Here is a 27,562-nt window from a genome sequence, read left to right on the forward strand (position 1 = left end):
ATTTTGTGTACTTTTGAAGGGAATACAAAACTAAACGACTTCCCTATGGTCGTCCCTTGTGCTTGGGATAAATGACAAGTTTTCGTAACTGTGTTCATGAATCAGCCTGAAACGTGAAGGCAACGGCTGTACTGTAATTTCTGGAAGACCGATGACTATCTTATCCTGTTTCACTTCGTTCATTCTTCTCAGGTTCGTTGATCTAACGGTATACCGCTCAAGGACGAAGCAACACAGCGCGCAGCACGTGCAGTACTGACGAGAAGTCGTTGACATAACAGCTGTTCGCGCAGTAATATAGAAGAGGACAACTATTACCAGAAATAAAATCTGCTTATTTCTTCTCTCATTATATGGTCTGTTTTCGTGTGAAAATATCTCTAAGCTTGAAAAACAAAATTTTGTTGGAAAAAATACGATAATTTTATTTACGAAAGATTAGCGCACCCGGTATTAGAATCGTGACTCCATATACACGCCACTGGATTTGTAGCTCAAGGCTGTGCTTAACAGCATAAGCTTCAGTACAGCTACTGGTTTACAACCCCACAATTTACAGTTCAAATCGCCCATGTTTACAACAGTGTAGCACACATTCGCGTTGATGCTAACTTGTTTCCAGTCAAACTGAGTAATAGCGAGACAGAGGATTTGTTCGCAAGATATTTTTCTTTTAGTTGTGATAACCCTTTTTGTTGTGAATTACATAAGTACCGATACATTAATATCTCAATGGGGAGCGGTAGCTACATAAACGAAAACGCTAAGCGAGCGTGTTTTGTTTCGTAAGTTGCCGAAAACATGCAGAATCATCATACACATCTCAGAGTTTAGCGCCAGTGGCACATAACACAGACTAGTATTTATTTACATATTCTTGTCTGTTAACTGTTCACCGGCGTATTTTCTTGGTTGAAAAGCGTATAGAAAAGCGACTGTATTGTTTTTCGAACACTTTCATCTTTATTTGATTAGAGGCCATTAAAACTCTATTCGCGAATTTCAGTTTACTTATTCGTTGCTCGATTTATGTTCTGGACTGGAAGAACACTTTGTCGTTGTATACGACGGACCAGAGAACCGGTTTTAGTTGGGCACGGACTGTGCTGTTACCGTTATCTTCTGTCGGGGCAGGAAAACTGGCTTAGACCTACTGATATACGTGTCAGTGGTATAACTTCACTCCCGTGGGTTGGGGCTTGGAGGGGTAATTGCGGTCACCGCTTGAAGAGAGCATATTATTTAAGTGAAGATTTCGTAAGCAGTTTCGGTCGTCATTTAGCAGGTTATTCGCTAAATAGCTGTAGTATAGTGAGTGAAACATTTTTTGTACCAACTGGAAAGCGTTTTATACACACGACAAACATGCCCGAATCAAAACCATTCGAGAGACTACCGAAGTGTGTCGTACCAAAACATTACGATCTGATACTGAAGCCTGACCTGAAAACATTAGTGTTTGAAGGGAAAGAAACAATAGAAGTTGAGGTATGTCAACGAAAAGTGGTTTTGTAACATAATTAAACATGAAATTGGATCGTTTCGGATAATAGTGCTTTTGATATATTTTTCTGTTACTTCAGGTAAAAACAGTGACGGATAAAATCGTCCTGAATTCCTTAGATTTAACAATTAAAAGTGTCGAATACACAACTTCGACTGGTAACAGTCTTGTTCCTACAGACGTCTCATTGTCGGTGGAGGATGAAACTTTGACATTGACATTTCCTGAGCCCCTTCATGCGGGGAATGGATTACTAGCTTTCGATTTTACTGGGGAAATCAACGACAAAATGAAAGGATTTTACAGGAGCAAATATGTAAGGTAACGTGACTTTCTTATTTCAAAGAAAAATTATGTTGTATATTTATAGTGGGTTATCAGTGTTTCCATGCTTTTATCTGTTTTAGTTTGGATGTATATAATTGTAATTTTAACGACAGGTGTTTTGTGATCATTGCCAAGGAAATCTCACCACAGATAGACTTCCTTGAGATGCATCTGTACTGTTCAATGTCATTTCAATTAGAGTAATATGTTGGGCAAGAGAATGTATAGTAGTTCATTATGGTTCTTGAATTTATTTATTTATCTTATGGAAAAAGTTATTAAAAGTAATACTATGGCCCTACCCTTAGTTAGGCCTATATATTTAAATTGGAAGATTTGTGTTCCATTAAGTATTCATTTGTATACCAGTAACAGTGTGCGCAGGGTAGTATCCGACACATGGCCTGTTAGTCTTAAGCTTCCATTTTCTTTTCTTCCTTCAGTTTGCACTTTTCCTTAATTTTAGATATGTTCAGGTGAGACATTTTGCTGGTAATGTGAAATTTTGTGAGTACTGTCAAGTTGTAGGCTAAGCAGAAAACTGTCAGTTGCCCAAGGAGGATGTATTATGAAGCCTTAATTTTTGATGGATTCATATTGTCTTACAGTGTGCAGTTTATGAATTTACTGTACTTGACTATATAGATTGTAGCCTGCTGTTAGATTTGTTTCTAAGTTACATTCTGAGTTTTTTTCCCAATGCCCTTGTTTATTTTCTAAAAAGAGGAGGGGGTGGGTACTGACTTTGCCAATAAAAAGAAAACATTCTGTATTTTAAGCAGTCTAACATCAAGCATGTCTTTAGCACACCACTCATTTGGGTGGTAACAATAATTAGGCTACCTATTTTTATAGCTCTTGAGTGTATGGAGAAATGTTCAGAGTAAAAGTGTCAAGAATTATAAACAAAAATTGATGAATTAAGAGTTTTGTTCCTTCTGAAATAATAACTAACTTTGTGGAGAACTTAATAAATATTTGGGGCATCTTGTGTTTCAATGGAATATAATCAAAAACTCTTCATATGTAACATACTGTATGAGTAAATTTATTGATTTAGCCTTAGATTTTAGATGGACACACTTCCAATTCTTGTCAGTCTCAGTGTGTAACAGAATAGGGGGGCGAATGATCTTCATAGAATTAAATGAACTTGCCACAATAGCCTACATGAAATGGTCCAAGTTTGGTTCCATCTCTTTTTCCCAGTTTTTGTTACTGTTACTGCGCTGTGTGTCAGATTAGTGTATTGTTCTTAAATTTAACCGTTCTACGTGTGTTGAGAATGATACGTATAAGTGCTGTGTAGGGCTAGAAACAGCTTGCAGAGTTGAAAGGTGTACACTACAATGAACAAAAGGGATGATGAGAAGACATAGGCAAAGATGATTCAGTTGTAAACGTAATTGGTCAGAGGTGGAAAACGTTTTATGATGGTGTGTTATCTTATCACATTATTCATACCAAAGGTTTTCTTGTAAATATTGATTCTCTTGCACAAATTCAGTTATTATAAGTTTTTTTCTATTATTAATTAATCTGAAAGCCTTTTGCCTGTAAACATTAAGCCATCAATATTGTTTCTTGCATCTGGCCAGAACAGCTAAAAGTTCCAGGAGACATAGAATTTTCAGAATGTAGTCTTTTAGTACTAGCTCTAAAAGCTAAACAACTTCAGATGTGGTGAACCTGCATTCTCCGCGGTGACGCAGCTGTGCCCAACTGATGCTCGCCGTTTGTTCCCTTGCTGGGATGAGCCTGCAGTGAAAGCCTGCTTCTCAGTTGCTGTTTCAATACCAAAAGATGATGGGCTGGTGGCGCTTTCAAATATGGTAAGCCTCAAAACTCAGTGTGAAGGTCCTATATATCTGCTTGCAGCCCAGATGGCGAAGAGCGCTATGCAGGTGTCACGCAGTTTGAGGCCACAGATGCTCGGCGATGCTTCCCATGTTGGGATGAACCTGCAATAAAGGCTACTTTCAACATCACCTTGGTTGTTCCAGAGAGTAAGGTTGCTCTTTCCAATATGGTAAGTTTCTCTGTTTTTCAGTTGGCAAATAAAATTTAATTTTCTTGCTTTTGATCTAGGATAGTAAAACTGTGTGAGAGATGGTACCACAGACAGTTAGTGAAATTGCTAAAGTCTCTGCATGGTGCTTGGGTGTTGCATTCATGTATTGTTATGCTTTAGTTTCCCAGACAAATTGGAGATGTTTCTTATACTTAATGTTGATGATAATTGTATGTAACCAGCATAATTACTTTAAGTAATTCTGACGTGCATTTACATTTTACTGTTGGGGATCAGTGATTGTAGCAGCAGAATTTATTATTTTATTTTTGCCAGTAACAGAGATTTTTCAGAAGAATTAAGCAGTATAAAATCTCAACAGTATTTCAACTTCAATCCAATAGTGTATTTAGTACATCAGAAATTTGCAAATAGAGATAAGAGGTGAAATTGTTCAAAGGCCACTGTAAAAAAAACTATGATTTTCTTGACCTTGGATCCCGAGCTTTAAGCTGTCCACAAATTTCACTGTTTTTTTCCTCCAAAACAAACTTTGGTTTTGAAAAGAGTTTTAAGAAATTGATAATTTTGCCATATACTATAATTTGATGTACTAATGATTGCAGTTTTGTTCCCCATGTGTAGAAATGCTAATGGAGTTTTCATTTTTCTCATTTTCCACTTTTTCTCTATTTACATTTCTGTAATGTTTTTTGCATTGGCCGATTTCAGTATTTTCATACTCCTTGGGATTCAGGTTCTCTGTTGTACACCTTTGTTTTTTATGTCATCAGAACTGATTCTTTACTCGGTACATTCTGTCTCTTCTTTGTTCACTACTATACAACCCTCCCAAATATTTTCCCATACAAGCTCTTCATGCCCTTTAGATGAGTCCAATGTTAAAATATTTCAAGGCTTTTGGCAAATGTTTCACTACAGTTTTCATTTTAAATTTTTATTCCATATTCTCCAATGCCCAAATGAATTCGGGTATAAACTCTTCATTTCTAAAGTCTCTTCCAAAGCACACACTCGTACTCCTTAGTGTAACTGTTGGTTACTTGTATGCAGTATTCCAGTAATCGTTGGCAGAAGTTGTCCAAGGACTTGGACATTGCTCATTTGGCCATAGAGTACTGCGTGCTTAGAGGTCTTGGGGATTTATGAAATGAAGTTCTTAGGATTTTTCTCAGTAGTGAAAAAATAAGGTCTGCTTCTATCACACCTTTCTTAAATTTAGCAAGATTAATTTGTTCAATAGTTGTACAATGTACATTGAGGTGATAACTTGACCTTGCTAGTTACAGCTTACTCAGGTGGGCGGTTTACTCAATCATTATAGTTTTTGAGGAAGCATAAGGTATAATGCATATCTTTGTCCTCCTCAGTCCACATGACCCCACCCCTTCGGGGTCTGCCCCCCATGATGAGTGAGGTATTGAACTTGGTGAACTCTTGAGAATATCAAGACATAACTATCCTGCACTTCAGATCTTGATAAATTATTTTTTTGTAACAACATTATTTTGTGATCATGTATTGTAATGTGGCAAGGTGGTGTTGTAGTTCTCGCCTTTCATTATTGATCTCTAATCTCAAGTGCTCTAAGTAGTCTTTAATTGTGTAGTATGCATTATGTGTAAAATATGTTTTGGTGCCTTTTTAAATAGATGTATTTTAGTAATATTTTCCATTTCCTTGGGAAATTTATTGTACAGTTTTATTCCCTGGTAGAAGATACTGTATCAGGTTTTTTGTTTGTTTGTCCTTAGTAAAAGTCCAGACTGGCCGTTGTTCCGTGATTATGTATAGAACTGTTAGTGAAATACTTAATAATGTTTTCCCTGACACGCACTAGAGATTACTAGATGCACTCACTTGGTGCATTAAGTATATAAAGTTATTTTTTCCACTTTTCCTCAGTTTAAAAATTGTAAATATTTTGTGTCTTTGATCCCAAGAAAAAGTCCTACAGCTAAGAACGGAGAGAAAAATGAGATAGTACATCACCAAAAGCCGTTTTGTGTTAAGAGATTACAAAACCCTAAGAGCATAACATGCTGATAAGATTCTTTTTAGCAGTTTCTTTGTGTGTTCATTCTGTGTTATTTGACAATCAATATTCGCACCTAAGAACATGGTGTTTGCTACACAACCTACATGTTTATCATCTATGCTTAATGTGGCAAATTCGTTTTCCCTCTTTATGCTGAAATGCGTATTGTTTGTTTTCTTTAAATTCAAAATTAGTTTGCCCCGTGTGGGTCTGGGGGTTATAACAGGCCCGAGGTATTCCTGCCTGTCATAAGAGGCGACTAAAAGGAGTCTCACGTGTTTCGGCCTTTATGTGATGGTCCCCTGTAGGATTCGACCTCCATTTTTCAAAATTTTCCCGAAGAGCGAGCCAATTCGGGAAGGGCGCCTTACATGCTGCATTATGGCCATCATGCACTGAGACCTATCGCATCCTTCATCGCCGTGGATCTGGACTTTTGTTCACTCTCCAACTGTTGGGCGAGGTCACCCTCCTGGGTGCATATTTTTCCATCAACTATGGATTATTGTTTTCTATGCTGACAATGATAATGGACTTGTTTTCTTGGTTGCACCTGATATCCTGCATGGTAGCCAGTCCGTTGTGGTGGGGCCTGTTCGTTGTAGCCCCCTGACCACACAGGGATCGCTCTGCTGATACCTGTGCCGTTAACTCCCCACATATGCCGAGGAGTAGATGCCATCATCCTGGGGCATCGGGACTCCCGGCAGTGATCATCCTGCCGTGTGGCCTTTGCTGCGGCTGGGTGGCACCCATGCTCTTTCTCTGGTCGGAGTGGGTGGCATCAGGGCAGATGACACATGATGAAGCGTAGTACATAATCTCTTGCTGATGGTCAAACACCAGCAGTCTCTAAGTGATCATGGGCTCAATTCAACTCACTGAAGTATGGCCCCAAATCGTTCCCCTCCTTGGCCACACCATGGAAAGAATGTCAGGCTAAGGATGGCCGCGGTTCTTATTTGCCCTGGTACCTTAAATGTTCGAGAGCTGATGGGGATTCTTTCATGATGATGAAGCCTCAATTTTTTGTTGGGCGTTTAAAGGACAAGTTTGGGGGTGGTATGCTTGTCCAAAATGAGATCTGGGTCAGTTTTGATGAAAACAGCATCCTCTGTCCAGTCACGGACATCACTCATTTGTGACAAGCTAGGGGATGTTTCTGTAACCATCCCATCCCATAAGGGCTTAAATATGGCCCAAGGTATCATATTTCACAGGGACCATCTTTTGCAGTCTGATGATGAGCTGCAAGCCAATTTAGAGCGGCGAGGTGTACGTTTCATTTGGCGTGTCCACCGGGGTCTGAGGGATAATCAGGTTGCCACTGGTACCTTCATCTTGGCCTTTAAGGGTGATACATTACCTGAGAAGGTCAAGGTGATGATCTACCACTGTGATGTAAAGTGCTGTATCCCTCCTCCAATGCGGTGCTTTAAATTCTTGAAGTTTGGCCATATATCTTCCCGCTGTATTTCCAGCTTCACATGTTGAGATTGTGGATGCCAATCACATCCCAATACTCCGTGTGCCCCGCCTCCCATCTGTGTCAACTGTGGAGAGTACCATTCGCCTTGCTCACCTGGCTGCAAGATTCTCCAGAAAGAAAGGAAAATCATGGAGTACAAGACCCTGGACCGACAGACCTACACTGAGGCTAAGATGAAATTTGAGCACCTACATCCTGCACATGTGACATCGTCTTGCTCCACTGCTACAACAGTTCTAGCCCCCATCAGCTCCGCCAACCCCAGTCACCTCTCAGATCCAGAAGACTACACCTGCCCGCATGATGGTGAGGGTCACTTCCCTTCCTGTTGCTCCTGCATCACCTACTTTGGGAGCAACACTCCTCCCCCCAACCTGGATGGTTTACTCTCGCTATCGTCCGATGTGAGAATGCCTCTCTACCTGGATTGGAATCATTCGCTGACTGAGATGTCATCACTTACTAGACCTGGCATTGTGGAATAGATGCTAAGAGCCAATCTAGACCTAATTATGTATACAGTAATATGCCTTTTGCATTGTATACCCGTTCCTGTCGTAAAGTTAGTAATGATGAAAAAATACATCTATGGATGAAAGGACTTGGTGTACTTGCTGAGAATGTAACTGTAACTGGTGATGTAACCCTCTACTGTAATTATTAATAAAGTCTGATCTGTAGCGTCAGCCGCCAATCGCTAGACGTACATCTGGTGAACAGGGCTCAAGGATGCAACAATTTGAAAAAAATCGAAGACATAGTGCCGCGTTGGCCGCTGAGCGCCTACGTGGCTGCATGGTGCAACCCGCTTGGGCCAGCTCGCCAGCGGGTACGCGTGCTGCTAGTATGACTACAGCAAGCTACGGGATAATGTTCCCGCGCCGGCCCTCGCAGTGGCTAAGTCCGTTATCAGCACTCTTATGTAATCAAGGGCACGCGCTCAGTATATAAGCGGCCAATGCAGACCAGCGGAATCATTCCACTGTGAGCTATATCTGCAACAGCATTGAAGCACTCCTGCACTGGAGAAGCATAAGTCTTCTTCGGCCCCTCTCACTAGGAAGGGGTCCCTTGGGTCACTCCCTTTCCAAGTTTCTGCTAGTGGGAAAAAAGACATTCGCTAGTGGCTGAAGAGCCCGAAAGCAGCTGGTCATAGGGATTCACACTCGTCCTCAGTCCTGGAGACTGGATCAGTGAAGTCCTCCCAGCCAGGGAAACCCAAGGAGCAGTGAGAGAAATCCAAAAACAAGACCCCCAACACCAAGGGAATTACGGTGTGACCCCCACCATTGTTGCCTGCCTGTGTCTGCAGATCAGGTGGAGATTCTGGTGTCCGCTGAGGGCTTAGATCTCACCGGACCCTCAGACACAATGGATGTAGACTGCTCAGGCAATAAGTCGGTGGCAGCAGATGACCCTGAGGTGTAAACTGCTTCATTGAATGTTCCATGCCTTCCCAGTCTCACGATGACGTCATCCTCCAGTGGAATTGCGACAGTTTTTTCCACCGCCTGGCTGACCTAAGGCACCTGTTAAGTTTTACAGTTGCTATCTGCATTGCTCTCCAGGAAACCTGGTCCCTGGCAATGCGGACCCATGCCTTCTGTAAGGGATATTATAGGAACCATAGCGACTATAATTGAGTGTCAGGTGGAGTTTACGCTTATGTCCTAAACTCAGTCTGAAGGTGAAACTGTGCCCCTTCAAACTCCTCTTGAAGCTGTGGCTGTCAGAATGAGGACGACACAGGAAATACATGTCTGCAATGTATATCTTCCTCCAGATGGTGCAGTACTCCTGTATGTATTAGCTGTACTGATTGATCAACTCCCCAACCTTTCCCACTTTTGGGGGATTTTAGCACCTATAACCCCTTGTGGGGTGGCACCGTGCTTACTGGCCGAGGCAGAGATGTCAAAACTTTACTGTCTCAGTTCGACCTCCGCCTCTTAAATATTGGGGCCGCCACACATTTCAGTGTGGCTCATGGTAGTTACTCGGCCATTGATTTATCAATTTGCAGCCCAGGACTCCTCCCATCAATCCACTGGAGAGCATGTGACGACCTGTGTGGTAGTGACCACTTCCCCAGCTTCCTGTCACTGCCCCAGTGTCAGGCCCATGGACACCTGCCCAGATAAGCTTTAAACAAGGTGGACTGGAAAACTTTGACCTCTGCTGTCACCATTCAATCTCCCCCCACGGGGACTTCGATGGGATGGTTGAGCAGGTGACTACAACAATCCTTTCTGCAGCAGAAAACGTGATTCCTCGCTTTTTAGGGTAGCCCCTGCAAAGAGCAGTCCGTTGGTGGTCGCTGGAAGTCGCTGAAGCAATTAAGGAGTGTCGGCAAGCTGTACAGCGACATAAGTAGCACCCTTCACTGGAGCACCTCATAGCCTTTAAACGGCTCTGTGCCCACGTTCTCCAACTTATCAAACAGAAGCAGGAGTGTAGGGAGAGATATGTCTCGACCATTGGGTGCCATACATCACCGTCCCAAGTCTGGACAAGGATCAAATGTGTTTTCAGGTACCAGACCCCAACAGATGTTCCCGGTGTTAACATAAATGGCTTGTTATCTACCGACGCAATCACGATTGCCGAGCACTGTGCTGAGCTCTATGCTCAAGCCTCTAGGTCGGAGAATTACCCCGCAGCCTTTCGCACTCTTAGATAGTGGCTGGAAGGGAAAGTCCTATAGTTCACTACATACCACAGTGAATCCTATAAAGCCCCATTACAGAGTGGAAGCTCCTCAGTGCCCGTGGACATTGCCCCGACACTGCTCCTGGGCCAGATCAGATCCACAGTCAGATGATTAAACATCTCTCGTCTGACTGCAAGTGGCATCTCCTCGTCATCTTGAACCTGATCTGGTGTGTTGGCATCTTTCCATCGCAACGGCGGGAGAGCACCATTATTCTGGTGCTCAAACCTAGTAAAAACCCGCTTGATGTGGATAGCTGTCAGCCCATCAGCCTCACCAACATTCTTTGTAAGCTGCGGAAATGTATGGTGTGTTGGCGGTTGGGTTGGGTCCTGGAGTCACGTGACCTACTGGCTCCATGTCAGGGCGGCCTCTGCCAGGGCCACTCGATCACTGATAATCTTGTGTCCCTAGCATCTGCCATCCGAACAGCCTTTTCCAGACACTAACACCTGGTTGCTGTCTTTTTTTGATTTACAAAAAGCACATGACACGACCTGGTGACATCATATCCTTGCCACATTACGCGAGTGGGGTCTCAGAGGCCTGATTTTTATCCAAAACTTCCTGATACTTTGTACATTCTGTGTCCAAGTTGGTGCCTCCCATAGTTCCCCCCTCCCCGTCCCCCACCCCTCCCCAAGTCCAGGTGAATGGGGTCCCGCAGGGCTCTGTATTGAGTGTATCTCTATTTTTAGTGGCCGTTAATGGTCTAGCAGCAGCTGTAGGGCCGTCCGTCTCACCTTGGCTATAGGCAGAGGACTTCTGCATTTTGTACTGCACCAATTGTGCTGGAGTTGCTGAGAGGCGCCTACTGGGAGTCATCCAAAAGGCGCAGTCATGGGCTCTAGCCCACAGTTTCCAGTTTTCAACCGCAGTCGTGTGTTACGCACTTCTGTCGGAATTGTACCGTTCATCTGGAACAAGAACTTTACCTTAATGACGATTCACTCACTGTAGTGGATTCTTAGGACTGGTTTTCGATCCCCGATTCACTTTGCTCCCTCACCTTTGTCAGCTTAAGCAGAAGTACTGGCAGCACCTCAGTGCCCTCTACTGCCTGAGCAACACCAACTGGGTTGCAGATTGCTCTATGCTGCTGCTGCTGCTCTATAGAGCTTTTGTTCAATCCCGCCTTGATTATGGGAGTGTGGTTTATGGTTCGGCGGTGACCTCAGCGTTGCGTGTACTCGACCCAGTGCACCACTCTGGCATTCGCCTAGCGACAGGAGCTTTTAGAATGAGTCCGGTGACCAGCGTCCCAGTGGAGGCCGGAGTTCCTCCATTGCAGGTTAGGCGTGTACAACTGCTGGCCAGTTATGTTGCACACATTCATAGTTCTCCTGCACATCTGAATTACCGTCTCCTTTTCTCACCCAAGGCTGTTCATCTCCCGTATCAGTGGCCCAGGTCAGGCTGTCATTTGCAGCTTGTGTCCTACCCCTTCTTTCCGAAGTGGAGTCCTTGCCTTTACGACCTCTACTTGAGGTCCATTCACATACAACTCTATGGTGTACACCTAGGCCGCAGCTTCGCCTGGATCTTTCACATGGCCCTAAGGACCGCTCTCCGCTGCCATTTTCTCTAGATTCTTGACATGTACCGAGGCCATGAAGTTGTTTTCACCGACGGCTTGATGGCTGATAATCATGCCGGCTTTGCATATGTCCATGGAGGCCATATTGAACAGCATTCCTTGCCTGATGGCTTCAGTGTTTTCACTGCCAAGCTGGTGGCTATCTCATGCTTTTGAGCACATCTGTCCATACCCTGGGGAGTAATTTCTTCGTGTACTGACTCTTGAGCAGCCTACAAGCTGTCGACCAGTGCTACCCTCGTCATCCTTTGGTAGCAACCATCCAGGAATCCATCTGTTCCCTGGAACGGTCCAGTCCCTCAGTGGTGTTTGTCTGGACCCCAGGTCACGTTGGAATCCCAGGCAACGAACGCCGACAGGCTGGCCAAACAGGCTACGCAGAAACTGCTTATGGAGATTGGCTTCTCTGCAACTGACCTGCGTTCAGTACTACACCACAAGGTTTGTGGATTTGGGAGACGGAATGGCATAATCTCAGTATGCACAACAAACTGTGTGCCATTAAGGAGACTATGAAAGTGTGGAAGACCTCCACGCCGGCCTCTCGCAGGGACTCTGTGGTTCTCTGTCGGCTCCACATTGGGCACACTTGGGTGACACACTGCTACCTCCTGTGCCATGATGACCCACCTCATTGTCGGTGTGGCACCTGGCAGTGGCCCATATCTTGGTGAGCCGTCCTTCTTTATCTGCCTGCGATGGGCTCTTTAGTTACTGTACTCATTGCCATTAATTTTAGCTGACAATGCCTCATCAGCTTGTTTAGTTTTAAGTTTTATAAGTGACGGTGGGTTACATCATTCCATACAAGTTTTCGCACATGTCCTTTGTCCCCTTGTGTTCTCCACTCTAATGCTTTTAGGCTGGATGTTTTAATGTGTCGCAGAGTGGCTGGCATTTCCTTTTTATTCTCGTGGTCAGCCAGCCGTGGTCATCTGCTCTCTTGATTTTATCCCTTCTATCTGTTTCTTGCTCTCTCCGTAGTTTTCTTTTCCTTTTTTTGTCCATAGTAGTGTTGGTTGTCCTTCTCTCGTTCTTCGGTTATTCCATTCTCCTGCTATTGTGCTGTACATCTCCTTTCTTTTCTTCTTTCCCTTGTGTAATTATTTTACTGGGAATATGGGACCGATGACCTCGCAGTTTCCCCCCCCCCCCCCCCCCCCCCCCTCCCCCTCTTTCTCTTTCTCTCCTTTAAACCAACCAACCAATCAATCAAAGTAGGTTTATTGCATACTGCACAGTCATTTCATTTGTTTCTCTACTAGGAATTCTAGTGTTTTATCAGTGACAGTAATATTGCAGTCACCAGCAAAGAGAACTTTTCTTTTTCTCCTTGTCTTATACTGACTGGGGAGTCATCATTATAAACTGCTTGACAATTGCTAAGGAACAGAGACATTGCTGGATAGAAATTATCACAGCTAATGACGCACAACATGAAACAAACACATTACATACATAAAAGAGGTAGAGTGGCAAGTTGATAATGAAAAATGTATGGTTTACCATGTGGGAAAGCAGGATAGCAGACATATGTAATGTTTACGTTTGACGAAGGTGAGACTCCCAATATAAAGGTCGATATCAGACTCTCAGGCACGAATGCGCAAATGCACACTTTGGACCAGGTATTCATGCTGGTTACCAAACTGTTCAGGAGTCTTTGGACGATACTGTCCCTCTCTTCTCTCAAGGAGGTTTTCAGTTCTTGCACAGGTTGGAGAGGGGGTGTTCATTGAGAAACATGCCTGCCAAGAACATCCCAGGCAGGCTCCACAGGGTTTAGGTCCAGGGAGTATGCAGGCCATTCCATTTGTTCAGTATCTTCACTTTGCAGTGTGCCAGACAACTCAGTGGTTCTGTGTGGGTGGGCATTGTCATCCATAAATAGAAAGTTGGGATGTACCATACTCCTAAACAGACAGACATAATCCAAACTCATGTCCCTGCAATACTCCTGTGCTGTCACAGTACCTCGCAACAGATGCATGCAGCAGGGTTCGGCCATTATGCATAATGCCTGCCCTCACCATAATGCTTAGTCCATACAGATGATGTTCTTGAACATTATGTTGTATGTAATGTGTTCCCCTCTTTCCCCACCATTATTGATGGCCAGAATCACTTGCCACAATGAAGTGCTATTCATTGGAGAATATCACTCTGGACCACTGTTGCTGACCTCAACATGCACCCTAATCTAACAAACTCTTTCTCAGCGATGGTATGATTTAAGTGGGGTGTATTTAACTGACTTCCAGGCATAAATATCTGCCTGATTTAGTCACCACAAAATGATTCTGGCAGACATGTGTACTGGTAGCGGTTGCAAAGTCTGAAGAGATCTGCCTAAGAGTGAGGTGTCTTCCTGCCAGGGCCACGTGTTGATCTTCTTGTGATGTGGTGGTCCATTTATGACCAGTGGCATGCTCTTGCATAGTATTTCCACTTTCAATGGCCTTTTTTTTTAATAGTGAGATGACACTTTTGGTCACATCCATTATTGGGGCCACAGTAGTGGCACTTTGCTCAACTTCAAGCCATTCACCCGCATGTCCGCGATCGCAAACACTCAGATGATGTCTTGGAGACTTGTTACTGTGCAATATGACCACCACAGAATGTCACACTGATCTGTTCCCCAACAGTCTTTGTCAAACACCTTGCTGCATGAACTGTCGAAAGCATACAGTGTGTTAGTACACAGGCTTTGCTGCAGGTAACACCTCCCACCCTCTACATTGCCTATTGTCATCATTGGTCTTTCTGTGGCAATTGTCTGTTGTTCTGTAGCAATTGGCAGTTCTTCCTTGGGTATTGTCAAACAGTGTGTTGTGTATGTACAGGATAGTCAGAAAGACTCTGAAAAGCTTGTAAGGGTGATGAAGGGGAAGTTGTGCTGAGAAATAATTTTTAAGAAGAAAATTTGATGCATTGCGCCATTTCCAAGTAATTTACCATTGAAGTTAGCCAATCAGGTCATCACATGCACAAATTCAAGCAGCCTACCAAAGGCTGTGTCGCCATAAGTGTTCTTCATTTGGTTTCCTCAGACTGAACAAACTTAATGTTTGCTCGCTTAGCTTAAATTTATCTGCGAAACATGACACATTTTAACTGGCAAAGAGCATTTCAACACGTGGTAACTCATGGACCCACGGAGGTCTCTGCATTACAGCATTTTAATGCATGCAAGTGCTCTCTCTTTCAAGCTTTTCTGACTGTTTCTGACCACCCCGTATTTACAGCAAGTTTTCCAAGTGAGACTGGAAAGACTCATTTCCAATTGTTCTTACACTTAGCGCTTATTTTATGGCCAGCAGTGTCAAAAGCCTTGGACAGGTTTAAGAATAAACCAATAACACAGTCATCATTGTCAAGACTTTAAGTACCACTTTTTTAAAATGACCGATGTTGTACTTCTCCCACTTTGGAAATGAAACTGTGCTTCATTGAAAAGGTTGTACTATTCCTGTAAATCATTAGTCTTTATTTCATGATTAATTCAATTATTTTTGGTAATATAGACAATAGCAAAACTGACCTGTAGTTTTTGAAACTCTCCACATTACCTTTCTTTACTAAGCGCACAACTCGTGTTTGCTTTAGGTACGATACCTGAATGAAAGGACTCGTTTATTGTTCTTTTATGGGTCTTGTATGCTCTTTATGCATGCCTTTAGAAAAAACCTTATTAATTTACTATTTTACATGTTGTTAAAATTTTTCTCTCACATGATGCTGGTTTGAGCTTAGCTTCACATATGACCCATGTTAGCAAAAATTAAAAGTTGTAGTAGAGCTGAAAAACATTTGTAATTGTTTTTATTATATAAAAAATACTACACTTTTTGAAAAATGTACTTAGAATTTGTATGAATTGTTATAATCTGTACCAAAGAAGTTAAATTTATTGAACAGATAGTGAAACATGAAAGGGAGAAAAGAATGCACGTGTGAGTAAAATGTTTTTGATGTAGTTTTTCATCATCTTATAAATTTTACAATTGCGCCACTTGTTTGACAATCAGCAAATGGGATGGGAAGAGGACTGATGTCAGTGTTACCCTAAGCATGTGTCAGCTAAAAGAAAAAAACTGTACCTCAGGTGTATTTCACACAGCAGCACCATGGACAGAAAAGATTTTTGCACAGGAGAAGGATATTGATGCTTGTATATTTGTTGTGGTTCTCTAAAAGTTAATCCATAATGGCTCACGACGACTTACTGAAGGTATTTCTGTACAGATGTTTCAGCAAAATTTTTTATGTACAGAAAATAAATCAGTTTTCAGATTTTTGTTTTGTGAGCTTTTGAAAGCCATGTGCTTTTCAAAAATGTCCGTTGTACAAAGATAATTGTGGTAATGAACCATACAAATTACTCTACGATTACTCACTGGAGATGGTGATCATAGCAAACCATTTGGCAGACCACCCTAATCAAGCATCAAAACCTCGAGTTGAGAGGAACATGTCACTCATTTTCTGCTTTATTTAGTGAGCAAAAGTGTTTGTTTTTCTAATGTTGTTCATTTTAAAGTATCTTTAAAATTCTACAAGCAGACATCAATGTTAAAAAGATGTTTTTGGACAAAAAAAGACTAATAAATTGCAATTCAGGAAGGTTAAATTTTAAACTATTGATTTACTGTGTATTTATAAATGACAACAAACACAGAATGTGTATCTGATACTCATATTTAGCAAAGCTTTGTGCTGCTGATGCCTAATTACATTAACCCTTGCTTGTTTCTGCTGTGTTACAGCATTTCTTGCAAATGTCTTCTGATATACAGGTCGCACCAAAACATGTATACACACTTTGACCTCTTCGACAATTTATTTTATAATCATAAGGGTAATTCCTAGTTCAGATACATATTCGAAATAGTGGTTGAAGGAAATGTTAAAACTGTTGGCACTCAGCGTAGACTTTATTTCTGAGTAAGAGTCAGGACAGATTCCCTTGAACCAAAGTGTGTAATGGGATTTTATGCAGTCCATTGAGTCTCATCCAAAATGTATCCAGACTGCATAGTAATAACCCTACACATCACCTTTTACTGTGTTCCGTGGTAGAAAAAGTTGAGTGATTTCAGCTCTGGAGAGTGTACAGGAAACTAGATTAGTTTCTTGAATCCTATCCACTGGCCTCCTACATTTCATTCTTGGTTCGCTCGTACATCCCTATGACAGTTTAGCTTGCAAATAAAATCTGCCATTACCATACATAGGGTGAATAGAAGAGAAAATGTAACTGGCAAGCATTGTTGCAGGCTTTTCTCCAATTACAGGCTTCTGAAAATGAAGTGGCCAAATTCCGTAGGAGGAAACAAACTGCATCACACATTCACACCAGGCACATTTACGGCTGTGCAACAGTCGTGCAGGAATTATCTTCAGCTTAGTACACACAATTACATCGATTGACCCATTACGTAAATTTGTGCTTTATTCAATGAAAAAACACAACCCACAAAGCATAGTTCACCTGGATTCACCTCATGAACACATTCACAAAATTGCACCTTCTGATTTGTGCCATGATCCATTACTTGTAGCACTAGCCTTGGAATGAAGCAATGCAACCTTACTCTCTTGAGAATGCTTTGCTCAGTACTACAGTGGTGTGCAAGTAAGTTTGATGTGGTCTGGGCACAGGGGAATGGAGAACACTTTGCAGTGTCAGTGTCACCAATGTGCTCTCTGTCTCCCAGCACACACTCCAGCCATTTTCTACAGTGGGAACTGATAATACTGGGTAAATGCCAAATTGAGACACAGTTTCTGCTTCTGATTTTCCCCATAAAAATATGTATTCTAATAACACTCAACACTGTCAATTTGAGCTGTAATATTTGTCGTGTTTGCTTTTTCAGCCATAATGAACACTACATGGACTGAGTATCATCAGCAAACCAAAACAAACATGGAAATAAACACGCATTCCAAAGCGCATCCTACAAGCAGATGTGGGAGGATGACACTGTTAGCTGGAGCATCAAATGTACAATCACTACCCCTTGCCACTGTGCATTGCCCTATCACTCACCCTGATATTGCACATCAATATCACACTGACATGACTCTCCTGTGACTTTTGCTATGAATCTTGCAGCTGTGAACAGTCTTAACAGTTCCAGTATTACATGTGAGGATTAATCACTTTTAGCTTTGTGAGGTCACCTTGATCAGTGTTTCTGTGCATTGTGCACTCTTCTATGCACCTTGAATTTTGTCTCTGAGACATGTGATTGTTAACTTTGTAGATGAATCAGTCCCGTGCTAAAGTTTCCACTGTGTCTGAATTCCAGCAACGTTATCAAACTTTGACTACTGCTTGATAAAATGTTTTCACTCTCTGACGTACAAATGTACATTTAGCATCGTGACTTTATTCTCATGGCACTGACTGTGTTTCACAGCTAGATCGATGAGTCATCTGGTGTCTGTCAAGAAAAAGTAAAATGACCTTTTTAAGAAATTTAACCATGTAGGTAGGAAAAAAATTTCTGTGATAATTCAAATTGTGTGAACATATTTTAAGACATCCTGTATATTCATCAAAGACAATCCAACTCGTTAGGTTTTAGTAAATATTGATTATTTTGTTGGATGGTAAGTTTGAGATTAATGTTTTTGTTGCAGCCTGTGGTGTCGGAAACGAAAGACCCATCAAACCCTGCCCTACGTGTAGTGAAATTTGATACCACTCCCATCATGTCAACATATTTAGTAGCTGTAGTAGTTGGAGAGTATGACTTTGTAGAGGACAAGTCAAATGACGGAGTACTGGTGCGAGTATACACACCAGTTGGCAAGAAGGAGCAAGGTCGCTTTGCTCTTGAGGTTGCTACGAAAGTATTGCCATATTACAAAGACTACTTCCAGATTGCATATCCACTTCCAAAAATTGATTTGATAGCAATCGCAGATTTCTCTGCAGGTATGCTCGCAGTAGATACTCTTTACACTAATAAATTTCATGTGACTAATATTTTAAATATTTGATTTAGAAATAATTTTGTGGCATTCATGTTCTGTTGTTGCATGTGTTCTGTGGCTCGTGGTGGAGGAAATTAATAACAAATGGGCTCTAACTGGATGGTATTTTGAGTGTTTTATAAAGCTGTACAACTATTTTTGCTTCCATAGACAAATTCTGAAATGTGTAATGTGTATTTGTGTAGTATAAGACTTACACACCCCTTCACATTCATGTGGAGCAAATAATACACTTTCCTTATATCGAAATTATTGAGAGCTTCTGTGAGACTAAAAATGGAAGTTGATTTAAAGAATTATACATAGTGTATGAGAAGTATTTGATGAGGGGGGAAAACTAGATTAAGTGAAATCAAAACTACTAAAGTGATTGGCTGCAAAAGTAACTGAAGTCACACTGTTATGGTTCACAGACAAGCAGGTACTGCTGCAAAAACTAAAGATTTATTATAAATCAGCAGAATCGACAGACTAGCAAAGAAATCTACTTCTGAGATCCGTGTTTTCAGAGTTTTGACTTTCAATCTTCAACAGGCGCTCCAGTCTCCAAGGAATTTGGTGGAGATGATCTGCTTTACTCTGATAAAACCCTGCAGCTAAAGAATCACAATGTGTGCTCAAATGAGGCATTTTTCTTTACTTTACGTTGTTAGAAGGATAGGCTAACTAACAAGCCCAAGCAGTAATTTCATGCCTACAAAAACAGATCGTGAAAAGTTCGAGTGGGAGAATAAGCTATTTAATGCTTCGGTCTCATTCTTGCGGTCAGCATAACTGGTATATGGGTCGTTCGTTCCATGTGAAGTGTCCTAAGGCTCCCAGCTCGATCATCTTCAATTTTGATGAAATTTGTACAGGATGTACCTGAGTGCCCTACATGAACTTCGGCAAAGTTTCAGGCTCACCTATAACTTGGTTGAGGTGCTAGAGCCATTTTCGTGAAGACCACTTTTACAGAGACCGAAAAGTCGTTAAGAAATCGTCAAGTTTGGCATTCCACTGTTCCTAATGTAAAAGAGCTAGACTCTTGCTCCTGGATATAGTGGCACAACTTTGTGTGCTCTACACACAAATGTTGCAAGTAGAGTTCAGAAAGCAATGCATTTGGCATAATCTCAGTTCAAAGTAGGCAACAAATTATGTTGCGAGAAATTTGCCCCATAGTTTAACGAGACGGAAGTAGTGGAGTAAGTGCACTATGGACCTGGTCTTTTGCCAAACTACTGTCTGTCTGGGTGTTTAGTATATCACAAATTTTGGCCTGGCTTGTGTGTTTAATTACTGTGCTACCATCCTGTAAATTTGTTAAAAACATGAGTGTATCAAAATATACCTGTGTTCAAAGTCATGTATCTCAAAATGGACACCTACAACGTTACATTCATTAACACCATTCAACAAAGCACATTTCATTCTATTAGAAACACTTATTTTCATTTTGGTGTCTCTTTGGGTAAGGTGCAAAAATGTCTCCTAAAATTTGGAATTTTGTTGATTATGTCTTCATTGTTTACATATTCATTTTGCTGTTTATTTGGTGATTTTAAACCTGTTTGTGACAGTTTCATTGCTAAATTTAACCATTTAACTGTACTAGGGACTGCTACATAATTTTTGGAAATCTGAATGCTTATTAATTTTATTTCTTTTCTTTATTTAGGACTCGACAATTTGATTTTAGTGTCTGAAGCAAATCAAGTTGTTGCTAAAATGGAACAACAAGATCAAGTTAATGTACGCAGTTTTGGAAATACTGATTCCCCATGCCATTTAATGACATGCACTGCCTTAAAAGGCATCCATCCTCAAAACGTTTCTCTTTATCAATTTTTGCATCTTCAATAATTTCTTATTTAATATAAATAAATTCAATGCCATGATTTTTCTAATATTGAAACAGATTAGTTCGGTGTTAAGATTTGGTTGTCAATTGGGCATTGAAGGCTAGCTCTTGTTGCTAAACGCTTAACTGTGGCCCCAGTTCCGTCACATGGTGATTTCCCACGACTTGTTCCGGAAAAAAAAAAAAAAAAAATTCCATTCTCCAGTAATGCCAAAATCTTTTTGATGATGGCAAAGATTTAGGAAGCTCTTAAAATTTTTGTTCTGTGCTGCAGAACCATCGCTAAAATAATGAATATGCTTAATTTCTTTAAAAATGCACTTAAGGGATTTGATCAAGTATGTTAAAAACACATGCACTGCAACTGTCATGTCGGAGGCAATCACTGATTATGCAGTAGCTGACACTCTTTAGGTCTTCATTACCTTTGTAGTAAATGACAAATGGATGTATTGTAGCTTGACTGTTTTCTCAATGGAATCCCTGCACTGTGTCTTGGACAACAAAGGAGTAATTTTCTGCAAAATCCATTAATATAATCAATTGTCCTGGTTTGAGGCCACCTTTAGTGAAGGCGCCAACTGAACAGTGCAGTGACAAACCGTTCTCTTACAAAAAGGAAAAAAAAAAACATCAGTTCATCGTACAAGCAGTGCAAAAAACGTGTTATAAAAGGCATTTTATGTGCTAAGTGCAAATATTGGCGACATGGAAAGTGCGCAAAAGTGAACCTAAAATACATAAGTGACGACTCTCCCTGGACTTGCTTTGACTGTCTGAAGTGTGAAACAACTGATCTTTTAAGTACAATAAAGTCAAAAGATGAAATAATAAAATTGTTACAAACTGGTATTAGCGCTCTCAAAAAAGAAATTAAATAGCTAAAAGATGCAAACGCTAAACTAGTAGGTCAATCATGATGCTGTGTATGTGGAAATCCTTTGTGAAACAAAAGTAAAAACTTTGACAATTCTTGTGTGCAAACTTCGGAAAGAAAAGGACACAGAAAATAAATCGTGTGGTGAAGCTGTAAACAAATATAGCTGGAAAACAGTGACATATAAGAAGAACTAGAAACGTGAAAGTGATTCGTCTAAACAGGAAGACAAAAATGAATTTCTTGTAATTGGCAACTCCATATTGAAAAATGTAGTAGTTCAGAACTGTGACATCGATGTTTGCCCTGGCATTCGACCACAACAAATTAATAAGCATTTTAAAAATATTATGTACACGAAACAGACTAACTTTAGGAACAGTAGTGATATGACGACAAACTTCAGAGGTGTGATATTCCATGTTGGGACGAACTCTATTCGAAGCAGGAGCGAAGAAGAAATCATAAACGATACAAGAAATGTAATTCATTTGGTGAAATTTTTTTTACAAGCTCTAGAATCGTAATCAGTGGAATCTTACATAGAAGATCGGTGAGTAACAGTTATATAAACAATATAAACTGCGGCGTCAGGGAACAGTGTGACGAACTTGGTGCGATTTTCGTTGACCCTAAAAAATTTGAGTGACAAATGTCTGGGGAGGGATGGCTTGCATTTGAATAGACTAGGCACAGTGACCTTTAGTAAAACGCTCATGGACATATGTAAAACTATTAAAAATACGGGAAACTGGTATTTTCTGAAAGGGGTGATGTTCCAAGGATACTGTTTGAAAATAAAAAATGTGAATGTAAATGAAATAATGAGGTACTTGAAGTAATTGACAAGGACAAAAAGACAGTGAGAAGTGACGACGCTAAATACAGTAATAATAATTTCGCAATTGTTCACCAAAATATCGAAAGTTTAAGAAATAAAGTACAACAGCTAGAAGTCGAGCTGGAGACTATACACAGCTCAGTTGTTTGTATCACAGAGCATTGGTGCAATGAAGTGGAAATCAGTCAAGTAGTCTTAAAATCTTACAATTTAGCATGTGCATAAAGTAGAAGTTCTATGAAGTGTGGAGGTTGTTGTATTTATGTCAAACAAAATTATCCATATAATGTCAGAAGTGATTTATTTGCAATCAGTGAAGACAAACATTTTGAGTTGGCAGCAATAGAATTTAGAGACCAGAACAGACGTAGAAAATTAACTATTTTGTGTTTATACAGGTCTCCTAGTGGAGACATAAGTCAAGTTTTTGTCTAAACTAAATCAAGTACCTGACATGATATCCACTCCAAAGAGCAACATTCTCATATGTGGAGACCTAAATATAGATAAACTGAAGCCAGATACTACCTGGGAACCATTAATAAGTGTCACCCAAACTTTCAATTTAGTGCCAAGTGTTAACGGTGCAACAAGAATAACAAACCATTCAAAGACAGCTATTGATCAGGTTTCAACAGATTTAGATAAAGAAAACTGTAGTGTAGATGTTTTTGAGCTAGGATTATCTGACCATGCTGGTCAAATTATAAAATCGAAAACGACTACAGAAAGAACAAAGAAAATGCAAGTATATAGGCAAAATTTTTCCAAACCAAAAAGGCAGGAGTTTGCTAAACAAATAGCAGATGAAACATGGGAAACAGTATACTCAGAGGTAGATGCAAATGATAAATTCAAGAACTTCATGACAAAATTCAAACTAAAATTTGAAGAGATCTTTCTTAAAGTGTTACGTCCATTCTCAACAGCTGAACAAAACAAATTGGTGACCAAAGGTATCAAAAAAATCATCTCAAACACTGAAGTACCTCAGCTCTATCAAACACAGTCAAACAAATCCATCTTTCTTACTCTTTTATAAAAGGTATAGGAAAACATACATGAAAGTGTTGTGTGCTGCTAAGAGGGCTCACAACTCCAAACTGGTGCTGAGTACTGAAAACAAAAACAAAGAAGTCTGGAAGATTGTAAAACAGGAAACCGGCAACAGAAAGATGAATGTGTCTAACATAAAAATAAAAAAGAAGGGATTCTAATAAAAGATCCAAAATATTTGGCAAACTATATAAATAATTATTTCAGCAATATAGGTATAAAATTACAGCAAAAATTGCTAAAAGTCCCTCAGATCACAAAGCTAAACAAAAGTGTACCACATTCAATGGTATTACTGCCCACAACAAAGGAAGAAGTCTACAAAGTAGTTAGCAAACTGAAAAATAAAAATTCAGCTGATTTAGATGAAGTTCCAATTTTTCTAATTAAAGGCTGTATAGAGAGCCTGTTGTCACCATTAGTTAATGTTATAAACCAATCATTCAAGCAGGGTTACTTTCCTGACTACTTAAAATATGCTAAAGTACTGCCTCTCTTCAAAAAAGAAGACACAGGAAATATAGAAAATAATAGGCCACTCTCACTGCTCTCATGCTTTGCGAAAATAACAGAAACTATTGTGAAAGATAGACTTATGAGCTACTTAAATAAGCACAACCTCCTAGTCAAGGACCAGTTTGGATTCCGAACAGGGAAAGGCACAGAAGCAGCAATAACATATCTCACTAAATATATTCTAATTAATGATATGGTTATAACAGAGGGAAACATTCCACGTAGGAAATATATATCTAAAAACAAAGATGATGTGACTTACCAAATGAAAGTGCTGGCAGGTCGACAGACACACAAACATACACACAAAATTCAAGCTTTCGCAACAAACTGTTGCCTCATCAGGAAAGAGGGAAGGAGAGGGAAAAGACGAAAGGATGTGGGTTTTAAGGGAGAGGGTAAGGAGTCACTCCAATCCTGGGAGCGGAAAGACTTACCTTAGGGGAAAAAAAGGACGGGTATACACTCGGGCGCGCACACACACACACACACACACACACACACACACACACATCCATCCACACACATGTGTGGATGGATTTTGCAGAAAATTACTCCTTTGTTGTCCAAGACACAGTGCAGGGATTCCATTGAGAAAACAGTCAAGCTACAATACATCCATTTGTCATTTACTACAAAGGTAATGAAGACCTAAAGAGTGTCAGGTACTGCATAATCAGTGATTGCCTCCGACATGACAGTTGCAGTGCATGTGTTTTTAACATACTTGATCAAATCCCTTAAGTGCATTTTTAAAGAAATTAAGCATATTCATTATTTTAGCGATGGTTCTGCAGCACAGAACAAAAATTTTAAGAGCTTTCTAAATCTTTGCCATCATCAAAAAGATTTTGGCATTACTGGAGAATGGAATTTTTTTTTTTTTTTTTCCGGAACAAGTCGTGGGAAATCACCATGTGACGGAACTGGGGCCACAGTTAAGCGTTTAGCAACAAGAGCTAGCCTTCAATGCCCAATTGACAACCAAATCTTAACACCGAACTAATCTGTTTCAATATTAGAAAAATCATGGCATTGAATTTATTTATATTAAATAAGAAATTATTGAAGATGCAAAAATTGATAAAGAGAAACGTTTTGAGGATGGATGCCTTTTAAGGCAGTGCATGTCATTAAATGGCATGGGGAATCAGTAGTTCCAAAACTGCGTACATTAACTTGATCTTGTTGTTCCATTTTAGCAACAACTTGATTTGCTTCAGACACTAAAATCAAATTGTCGAGTCCTAAATAAAGAAAAGAAATAAAATTAATAAGCATTCAGATTTCCAAAAATTATGTAGCAGTCTCTAGTACAGTTAAATGGTTAAATTTAGCAATGAAACTGTCACAAACAGGTTTAAAATCACCAAATAAACAGCAAAATGAATATGTAAACAATGAAGACATAATCAACAAAATTCCAAATTTTAGGAGACATTTTTGCACCTTACCCAAAGAGACACCAAAATGAAAATAAGTGTTTCTAATAGAATGAAATGTGCTTTGTTGAATGGTGTTAATGAATGTAACGTTGTAGGTGTCCATTTTGAGATACATGACTTTGAACACAGGTATATTTTGATACACTCATGTTTTTAACAAATTTACAGGATGGTAGCACAGTAATTAAACACACAAGCCAGGCCAAAATTTGTGATATACTAAACACCCAGACAGACAGTAGTTTGGCAAAAGACCAGGTCCATAGTGCACTTACTCCACTACTTCCGTCTCGTTAAACTATGGGGCAAATTTCTCGCAACATAATTTGTTGCCTACTTTGAACTGAGATTATGCCAAATGCATTGCTTTCTGAACTCTACTTGCAACATTTGTGTGTAGAGCACACAAAGTTGTGCCACTATATCCAGGAGCAAGAGTCTAGCTCTTTTACATTAGGAACAGTGGAATGCCAAACTTGACGATTTCTTAACGACTTTTCGGTCTCTGTAAAAGTGGTCTTCACGAAAATGGCTCTAGCACCTCAACCAAGTTATAGGTGAGCCTGAAACTTTGCCGAAGTTCATGTAGGGCACTCAGGTACATCCTGTACAAATTTCATCAAAATTGAAGATGGTTGAGGTGGGATCATCTTCTAAACTGGGACACTTGACATGGAATAATGACCCATATAAAACTTTTTCTTGTGTTGAAAGTGGTTTTGTGTTCACAACCTATCCTGAAAACACTATCGGTGATGTTCAAACAGGGGAAACTCCAGCATGGAATATTGGCAATAATAAGAAAACATAGATTGCTACTCATTGTTTAGAGGAAATGTTGAGTTGCAGGCAGCCTTGGCAAAATGACTGCTATGCATAAGCTTTCAGCCAAAAGGCCTTCTTCTAAAGAAGGAAATGGAGGCAGATACACACAAGCAATGCTCAAACTCACATTATCACTGTCTCTGGCTGCTGAGGCCAGGCTATGCGCAGCAACTGCACCTGATAGAGGAAGCAATCTGTGGGTGGTGGGGATAAGGAGGAGGCTGGGGCAGGGAGGATTAGCAGGTTAAGGATGGTGGAAGGTGTAGCACTGCTTGTGGAGACATGCAAGGATGTGATGTGGACAGGGTACGACTGCTAGGAAGGTTTGAGGGAGGAGGGGGAATGGGAGAGCGAAAGGAAAGAACTAGAAAAAAACCTAGTTCAGAGTGTTGCTAGAATAGAAAGCTGCGTTGTGTTAGAATGGAGGCAGAAAAAGGGATTGTTGGGTAGAGGGCAGGGATTAGCGAATGTTGATCCTAGAGGATATGGGAATTCAGGTTGCTTTCAAGGGAGTTCCATCCAACCTACGCAATTCAGAAAACATTGTGTTGCTAGGAAGGATCCAAATGGTGCAGGCTGTGAAGCAGTCACTTAATTCAATTGCATTGTGTTGGGCAGCATGTTCAGCAACTGGGTGCTCCAGCTGTCTCTCAACCACAGATTGTTGGTGCCAACTCGTGTGGACAGGGAACTTGCTGGCTGTCAAGCCCATGTGGATAGCAGCACAATGGTTGCAGCTTAATATGTAGATTACATGACTGCCTTCACAGGTAGCATTGCCTTTGATGGAATGGGTGATGCTTGTCACTGGACTGGATTAGGTGATTGTGGGAAGATGTATGGGACAGGTTTTGCCTCTGGGTCTCTTGCAGGGTTATGAACTGTGAGGCAATGGTTTGGGAGTAGGGATGAAGTACGTATAGACCAGGATATTGCTTAGGATCTGTAGGTAGCAGAATACCACTGTGGAAGGGGTGGGAAGGATAGTGGGTAGGATATTCTTCATTTCAGGCCACGATGAGAGGTAGACGAATCCCTGGGACAGAATGTGATTCAGTTGCTCCAGTCCTGGATGGTACTGAGTCACGAGGGCAGTGCTCCTTTGTGGTTGTATGGTGGGAATATGAGAGATAGTTGGGGACTGGGGAGAGAAAGCACGGGAGATCTGTTTCCGTGCTAGGTTGGGAGAGTAATTTCAGTCTATGAAGGCCTCAGTGAGACTCTTGGTATATTTGGAGAGGGACTGCTTGCCACCAGTGGCTAGTCTGTGTGACAGGGCTTCTTGGTATGGAATGGGTGACAGCTGTCTAAGTGGAGGTATTGTTGGTGGCTAATGGGTTTGATATGGATGGAGGTACAGATGTAGCTCTCTTTGAGGTGGTGGAGAACATCTCATTGGGTTGGGGAGGACCAGGTGAAACAAATGGGGGGGGGGGGGGGCTGTTGAGTGTCAG

General features: G+C 40.8%; 1 protein-coding gene across 4 annotated transcripts in view; it reads left to right on the top strand.

Annotated features, from left to right (window-relative positions):
- The first annotated feature begins 662 nt into the window (after positions 1–662).
- LOC124787734 (puromycin-sensitive aminopeptidase) overlaps positions 663–27,562 on the top strand; it is a 170,273-nt gene continuing 143,373 nt past the window's right edge. Inside the window, exons 1-4 of one of the 4 annotated variants that reach the window (XM_047254585.1) lie at positions 663–1,488; positions 1,584–1,825; positions 3,510–3,663; positions 18,349–18,646. In XM_047254585.1, coding sequence (XP_047110541.1) covers positions 1,030–1,488; positions 1,584–1,825; positions 3,510–3,663; positions 18,349–18,646 — 1,153 coding nt within the window. In that variant the 5' untranslated portion in view covers positions 663–1,029. Of the gene's footprint in view, positions 1,489–1,583; positions 1,826–3,509; positions 3,664–3,709; positions 3,861–18,348; positions 18,647–27,562 lie in introns of all 4 variants that reach the window. The other 3 variants (XM_047254583.1, XM_047254586.1, XM_047254584.1) reach the window with 3 other exon arrangements.

The sequence above is a fragment of the Schistocerca piceifrons genome, chromosome 3, assembly GCF_021461385.2.
Source record: "Schistocerca piceifrons isolate TAMUIC-IGC-003096 chromosome 3, iqSchPice1.1, whole genome shotgun sequence".
Taxonomy (NCBI): Eukaryota; Metazoa; Arthropoda; class Insecta; order Orthoptera; family Acrididae; genus Schistocerca; species Schistocerca piceifrons.